Source organism: Opisthorchis viverrini, assembly GCF_000715545.1.
Source record: "Opisthorchis viverrini unplaced genomic scaffold opera_v5_113, whole genome shotgun sequence".
Classification (NCBI taxonomy): Eukaryota; Metazoa; Platyhelminthes; class Trematoda; order Opisthorchiida; family Opisthorchiidae; genus Opisthorchis; species Opisthorchis viverrini.
Window position 1 is genome coordinate 1104865 of NW_008751767.1, and position 8320 is coordinate 1113184.

General features: G+C 46.4%; 2 protein-coding genes across 2 annotated transcripts in view; one reads left to right on the plus strand and one right to left on the minus strand.

Annotated features, from left to right (window-relative positions):
* Positions 1-598: 598 nt before the first annotated feature.
* Positions 599-8320, minus strand: part of T265_13841 (hypothetical protein) — a gene marked incomplete at both ends in the record, with an annotated part of 35496 nt that continues 27774 nt past the window's right edge. The window contains 4 exons of the mRNA XM_009170819.1: positions 599-695; positions 4189-4275; positions 5896-6011; positions 7908-8008. Coding sequence (XP_009169083.1) covers positions 599-695; positions 4189-4275; positions 5896-6011; positions 7908-8008 — 401 coding nt within the window. The remainder of the gene's footprint in view (positions 696-4188; positions 4276-5895; positions 6012-7907; positions 8009-8320) is intronic.
* T265_05733 (hypothetical protein) lies at positions 5886-6557 on the plus strand (the record flags this gene model as incomplete). Its single annotated transcript, XM_009170806.1, has 2 exons — positions 5886-6033; positions 6451-6557. The coding sequence occupies 2 exons, from the start codon at positions 5886-5888 to the stop codon at positions 6555-6557; spliced, it is 255 nt and encodes an 84-aa protein (XP_009169070.1).

The following is an 8320-nucleotide window of genomic DNA, read 5'->3' on the forward strand; positions in this document are numbered from 1 at the left end:
ATTCGATTCGACACCCGAAATCCAGTCGACCGACGAGTTTCACTTACATCCACCTTAGTTTTTTCTGCACAAAGAGGGTGGCCGTTCGAGGCTTTGAGAGAACCAATCACATCGATCCGGTGTTAAAATTTAGCCTGTCCAGGCATGGCCACTCATGAGCCGGGGTCTATATTTCGCCACAACTATTGATGAGTCCAACTAGGGGTGGAATGACTCCACTCTTTGGGCTAAACAGTTGCACCAACAAGAAGAGATGACCGTTCAAACGAGGGTAATGTGAATCTAATCAGCTGTAAAACCTTTTTGGTGCCTACCTGCCAGGTGCCGAAGTAAGCATGATGACTGAGGTACTGTTAGGTTTCCCAAGCCAAGATAAAGGCATCCGGGGCTGGGTTCGAACCACAGAGCTTTCGGTCAGTAAGTTTGAGCCCCAACTACCGAGCTATCTAGAAACTCAAGCTAACGAAGGTAAACAGGATACGGTAGCCCTAAAGGTATGTCCATCTGGTAACCTATTATTGCTAATTCCGGTGAAGAAATGGATAGATAAGACTCATGGTGCACGGCGTAGGTTGCTGATGCCAAGTATCACTCACCAAACCATAAGCATAGTTAGCACCCCGTCGGTGCCTAGCTGCCACGTCACCCGGAGGAAGCACCAAGTACGAGATACTGCTAGGTTCCCAATCAAGATGCTGAGGTTGGGTTCGAACCACGAACCTCCCGGTTGGTAAGTTCGCGTTGGTGTTGTGAATGCTTGATAGGACTGGAACTCGCCACTAAGTATCAAACTCATTGTAAAAAAGTAAATCGTCCAGCTCTAACACACTCCAGGCGCCTAACTGCCATGCCACCCAAAGGAAGCACGCGGGATGGGATACTGTCAGGTTGTCCAAGCCTACACAGGAGAAGTCGAGATGCAGAGGTCAGCTTCGAACTACAGACCTTCCACGCTCTAACCACTGAGCCATCTCAGTACGGAAGAGTGGAAGTACGTCACATGCCGCTACTCACCGAGTTGCTGACAAATGTGAGTCATGATCCATTTTGAGGTTGGTCACCATTTGGCTAGCCCTAATGTCGGGGAAACTCAACACTCACATCGGGGAGAGTTTTTTTCCTCGACTCTGTTGATATGCATCAACTCTGAATATTGCTAACCGGCCCGTTACTCTTTCCAGTCTGTCGAATAACCGGCGGATTGTTTTCTCGTTGGCTCAGAGTACGCGTGTACCAAACTACAGAAAGGGTTGTAATGTTTTAACTACCAATGCCCCCAAAAGCGTTGGAGAGGCATCAACGAAACCTCGGCGACATAAGCAGAAAATATGTATTTGGTTGAGCAGTGGGGCATGGCCATGCGCTACGCATATCGAGAAATCATCTACCGAAGAGTGTCGTCCTCCTTGCCTCCTTCAGAACGACTCCAACCGCGGAGTGGATAACATACGACTTCGCTGGAGGGTGTGAGGAAGATCATGAAGAGTTTAGGTGATGTTGGGCAGGTCCGCTTACGAAGATGAGACACTAGGGACCCCACCCCCCGCGCTTGGTTGGAGACATTCAGAAGAACGGCAGCTGATCAACGTCGGCAGTGTTCATGCTGGGCGCTCCAAGGTGTGGGCACATCAGGGAGCTTGCGATAAGACAATGCCGAGTCCCCCTCCTTCATCCACGCTTTCTCCTTTTTTCACGTCAAGGTATTAAATACAATAATGACGTCTTCTGAATACAGATAACCATAAAAATGCATTGTCCGGCAAGGAGAAAACACAAGGTGGCTGTACCTGAACGTGAAAAGTTGAGTTGTCATCATCACAAACAGCGACACTGGCGTAGAATCCTCGAAAGCCCAAAAATGAACAAGAGATGGACCTTGTACTGGCCTATTACGGTCAGTCTGGAGTGAGTATTCATGACTAGACATTGGTTGTAACGAGCCCAATGCTGGAAACAAACGATTCACCGTGTTCACCACAAACACGTCTTTTTTAAAAAAGTAGGTAGGTGTCTTTGAAGCTCACCTGCAGAACTGCTCACCGTAAAACGATATTCTGGGGGGGGGGGGTGTTTTATCTTTAAGGGCAATTTGCTTGGCACCCTTAGGAATACGTGTATTCAAGGTCACGAACCACCGCGCTAGACGTTTCTTGGGGAGAAGGAGGAACTCGACAGTCAACGTGGAAACGATGTAGCTCATCCAGGAGAAAGTACGCCACGAACTGCCGGGAAGTCCTTTTGGAAAAGTAGTTTTCCCCATTTTTCGTTGATCTCCCTTTGGAGTAGTCTTATTTTGATTTGTGCATTCCGGTGGTACCCCTAGAAATGTGAGAGTGTTCCTTGATGAGCCAAACAGCAACAGATGACCGAGAGGTCTTGTCTGAGACCGATTTCATCATGCTGTTGATTAGCCCAGTGTTTGTGAAGGTCAGCGTTCAAACGACCATTTGAAAGGTAAGAAATCACACTTCCCCCCTCGAGACGCTCACTCCTGGGACAGGCAGACAGCGGTTGTCGGCTTTCAGTATAAATTGGGCTTCTGAAATGACGGGATCTTCCCCAGATAAGCCCCGCCACCAATGCAAAAAGTGCATGTACGAAAAGTTAGGCCCCACCATTTTTTGCCAGCTCCAATTTAATGTACGCACACAAACTTGACCTATTTTTGGTGAAAACCGTTGCTTATCTGCGTTTATGCTCATTTTGTGCAAAAATCTTCTCCGTTCGAAAGTAAAACCTTAAATGAACTTTCTGACGCTATCTACTCTCATTCATGACAATGGGACGGCGATGCGTCTTTTGTAAAGCCACGGAGTGATCCATCAGCAACGTTTATGCGACAATGGCCACCAAATGACACTTTCAACTGTTTCTGACAAGTGGAGGTGTAACGCCAGACAGTGTCGGCAAGAAATCGGCCTTCGAAAGCGAACTTGGCTGGAGCGGTCTGAAATGTAGTTTAGGACAGTAATTCTGTTCACTTACTGCTGGTCCAAACATTTGACAAAAATCGAATTCCGCTCACAGGAATTATCTATTAGCCACACGATCGCTGTTGACTGGAAGAACTTTCTTCGTGAAGTTTGCGCCTGGCGGCTTTTTCAGACTTCACCAGTTATCGGCGGCCCAGGTTTTAGTCTAATCCTTTTGGGTGGCGAGGGTAAATTTTTTTTGGCAACTCCACGATCTCTCCGCTAGCTGCACGGTAACAGATGATCGCAATGCGGCTAAGAATATTATATTCACATGAATCATACTAATTCAGTTGTCATTTGGAGTTTGATTACTACTCACTCCATAATACGGCATACGTACTTGCTATGTTTGTATGCGAGTTGAAAAGTTTACCTATCAGACTTCTTCCAATAGGTTAGAATCCAATTTTCATACTACTCAGCTGTCGGTTGTTAATGCGAGATCGCATCGCGTTCCATTTTCATTCCTGCTGTGACTACTCACGAGTAGTCACACATAATACAGCCGGATGGGGGTACCGATCCGTTTGACAGATGCAAGCTCGGCTGTAATGAGTTACTGTGGTTGGTAGAACACAAAAATGAATAAAACTAGAGGACTGCGCTTACTGGATGAGCCACAAGAAGTTCGTAGTTCGTCGGACGGTCTTCAACAACTTTCAACAACTTTCACCCAAAAGCGGCTTATCAAGTGAAACACTATGGAGCCCGATTGAGAGCGAGAAAGAGAATGAAATAAAATGGAATTCCAAGGTTGCCGTGGTTAGAGACACATCAAAGGAACGAACAGATACCATAGGGAGCAGAATAGCCCAACTGTGTATGTATCGCAAACCAATTATTGCTGAGGGAATTCACAGCGCGTATAGGTTAAAAAAATTCTAGCGTTATCCCCAAAAAACAAACACAGGGACAAAATACCGGTCTCAGACACAAACGAACGAGGGGATGGCGATAATGATGCGAAACGTTCAATCGTCCTTCTTCGAAATTCGAGGTTCCTTCTTCGCGTTCCGGGAACCCGTTCTGGACGAACAAAAAGGGAAGAAACGGAACTGTAGAAGCACTCCACAACCGTTTTGCAGGCATTATCGAAAGTATTGTACTATCCTAGGTTGACATCATCCGGTTGGATGGATTATGCCCATCATAAAAGAAAAACAAGGGGATTGAATAATTCCACAACGCAACCGGATTGAAATGGGAAACCTACGTTTTCACGTCTCCTTGTCCGTCATCATCCTCGTGATCCCCTCGTTGTCCGAATTCATTTACACGAGATTTGTCGACCGGATAAAGCCTGAAAAGTGATGTGAAATCCCCATAAGCGCTCAACATCTAAGCATTCCAAAGAAGAACTGATGGTTTAGAAGTGGAACAGCAGGTTTGCGGCTGCCCTTAAACAAAAAGAGGTTGATTAATTGATGTTGCACAATGCCTCTCCCAAAACAACTAGCCAAAATACTCGTGTTGAACGCAAGACTGTTTTCCGACTTGCATGCCTTCTGACAAGACTACTAGCGACATCTTAAGCAACTGTTCCCCGTTATACCATCAAGCAGGTCATTCACATGGCTCAAGCGTGAACACAATCGCCTCTTCAAACGCGATAATCCACTGTGTATAGGTGGAGTAGGGGGTTAAAACGTTCGGCTCGCACGCCATTTGTCCACGGTTCAAACCCCGGCACACCCAAGGACAAGTACTGAGCTTAAATGAGAGTGAAACTCGAGTCCAGTCCCTTCCCACACAGGAATCATTGCGACAGAGGGGCGTTCACATGAGAGTGATATGAGTGTCAGTTCTACCAATCTCAAGGCCAGTGGAAACGCAAACGGAAGATCTGTCAAAAATCGCTAATGTGCACAACCAGAGCACGTGATTACAGCTGTTGAAGCGCAGACAGCGTAACTTTGGATGCAGACTTCGAATACAGAAGTTAAGATCACGACAATCATTTGATTACTTGGTTGGTTTCCAACGTAGATCAAAATAGAGGAGCGAGTTGGCTCAGTGGGCACAGCGCAAATTTACTGACCGGAAGGTCAGTGGTTGGAACCCGACCTCTGGCACTCGACTTCCCCTGTCTGGACTTGGGCAAGTTGGCAATATCCCAGCCCTCGTGCTTCCTTCGGGTGGCATGACAGCCATACACCGGGAGGGTGTTACAGCACCGGAACTTCACTCAGGAACTCTCAACCGTTATCCTCAAACGATAAGTCGCTTTTTGGCCGATTCCCCTTCGCGCGTTATATCTTATCAAGTGCACCTAACTATCGCAATCACCATCATTCTGGTAAAACAGACATTTGCCAGTGCTTGTCACCTTCTGATAATCAATCTAAATTACGTTACAACCAGATGACTAACAGATCCCGCATTTGTTCAGATCTCAACACTACCGAGGCAGGTCCGACATCAACATTCGTACATGGGGAATCTCAATCAGCCGACGGTCACCTACTCTGACCTGCGTAGGAATGAGGTTATGTTCTCATAGCCTAGAACAGATTTTTCAGACAACTGACTGACAATCTAACAGTTTCACACCGAATGCTCCCAAGGACACGTTCAGCGGACGACCGAATGAGAAGTCGCCGATTCACATCAGGACAACTAATCGTAGAAGAGAATCGTTCACTCTTTCAGTGCCTTGCTGTTATGCCATCCAAAGAAGGTACGAGGGCTGAGAGACTGTCAGGTTGCTCAAGCCTAGACAGGGGAAGTCGAGAGGCATAGGTCGGGTTCGAACCACGGACTCTCCGGTCAGTAAGTTCGCGTCACAACTACTGACCCATCTCAGACAGAATGCCTCCTGAATCATGCATACTATCCTCTTCGTGTTATTCTCCACCTCCGCATTCCACCTACGTAAGGCCACGTGAAAAAAAACCATAGAGGCGTAAATCGATGAACGTACCATCGTTGATACAAATAGATCAGAAATATCACATCATCTCGAAGGCAAGCGATCCGATGCGACGTGGGCATGGTGATAATCATGGCGAAGAAGTCGTCGATGAATGTATTGAACGCCTGGAACAAGAAAGTTCTCGTGGTTAGTTTACTCTATCAACTCCATCAACGACCAGTCAGAGATGATTCGGAGGAGCAAGCGGTCACGGCTATGTTGTGGTTCAAGCATAACAATAAAATATGGCTAAATGGGTAGGAATTGTGGCGATTACGGTGCTCTCATTGGTTGGTGGTCCGTTGATATGGTTTATCGATTGGACGATCAGCTGATCAACCAAAGTGCGCGGAATGCTGTTTGAACCACACCGTTTTTCATCAAGCCCGACACATGATAATGAGATTTCGTCTAACAAAGACAATCTATTGTTACGTTGCTAAGTGTATCACAAAATACAATGTGTGTAAGATCTTGAGGTTATTCATGGATGACTGACACTGGTGGGTTTGATTGAATCTAATTCTGCAGTGCCAAGTTATTCTTACTCCGGTTTCCATCCAGTTTGGTGGCGACGAGTTTGTGGATGCGGTTGGAAAACCCGTTCCAAAGGATTTTACGCTCGATTTGAGGACAAACCAAATACGACGCGAATCGGAGCGGCCATCTAATCTACATCCTGAATGGTAGGTTCCCGTAGACAGGTGTTTCAGAGTGAATTACAAAAACGGGTCTCCACATATATAAAGACAAACCATTGTCTGTCAGGTAATTCGGCATAAACTGTCCCCCGTTTGCCATAAGCAGACAAGGAATGATAGTGTACAGGGATGGTAAGATTATCCGATCTTTGCCCTCGAATTACGGTCAGAGAGAACATGAGGGAATCAAGTGTCACAAAGCATTCGTCGACCGAACTAAGAGTACTGGCAACGGGCAGCTGCATGCTGCATTATGCCAGAAGGGCACCCTCCGAGTATTTAAACAGTCTGTCCACAAGGAAACTTCCCGTCTACGTCCAGGACAAAAAAGTTGAAAAACTATCTTTACGAGAATGGTCCTTACATGAAAGCCTATGCCAGAAACCCTCCGACTATTTAAACAGTCTGTCCACAAGGAAACTTCCCGTCTACGTCCAGGACAAAAAAGTTGAAAAACTATCTTTCTTTGAATGGTCCTTACATGAAAGCCTACAAAGGGAGGAGTATAAATGTATAAAAATTAACTGTGTTTATTGCACCTTATGAACCGTTTGGAAACCACAACGAAACAGAAATGGCAAGTGGACCAATCAGGTCAAAGTAAACACAGGTACCCAATAGACCAATCAGATGACATTCGGACCGGTTGGAAAGCAACACATAAGGAAAGCAGAATGGACCAATCGGAATAAAAGAACAGGACTACTGAAATGGAACTACCCAACGGACTACCCAAACGGCGAAATAATCAGATCGAGAAGGAACACAAAGCCAGAAAGGATCGATCAAAATAGGTGAAACATAACTTCCGAACAACCAATCACGTTGCGGATAGTAAACACTTTGGAAACTATATAAACGCAACGGAGATGAAGAAACCACCCACCCAACCACACGGTGACAAAACGCGTGCAAGCCAGTTGCCTAGCTCGAAGAACAGATTAATTGTAACCTGATCAACAGCCTGAAAGCATGCCTTCTATTCATGGATTCCGGATGGGTTCAGGAGCAGTCCACTACTGGTTCTCATCCAGTCTTCCATTCTTACCTGACACCGCATAAGGATTCGAAATCGTGAAGTTCAGTACAGTAGGCGCTCAGATAGAAAAACTTTAGACACGACAGTTTCGCTGCTTAGCTCTGTGGTTGGCAGAGAAGTCAAACACGGAACTGCGTGTCAATGTAGGGGGGAGACACGCAATAAGGCCTGAACAATCAGTTCGACTAATGCCAAGAAACTTCTGAGCAAAAGTGGAACTAATCTGCCCCTAGAAAGACCGTACAGCCCTGGTAACTGGGAGATAAAATGAGCGCGCTCACCTTGTACGTCAAGGCCTTCCAAGGCAAATGAGCCACTGATTTCAGCCGATAATTGATGAATAGTTGAGGTGTCATGAACAGGAAACCGAAGGCATAAACTCCTGTGTGTGGTGTGAGGAAGAAAGAGCAAATTATCAAACGAACAGAAGGCAATTGTCATGGTCGATTAAACAACTTTAGAGGCACGCTGAAATAAGCCCACCCTAGTTTCGCAAGCGGTCAACCACCCAATGGAAGAAGAAGTAGGGTAAAAGATGGCTCAAGTGGTTAGAACGCGAATTTACTGACCAGAAGGTCCGTGGTTCGAACCCGACCTCCGTCTCTCGACTTCCCCTGTCTAGGCTTGGGCAACCTGCCTGGGCAACCCAGGCCTCGTGTTTCCTTCGGGTAGCATGGCAGCTAGGCACCGGAAG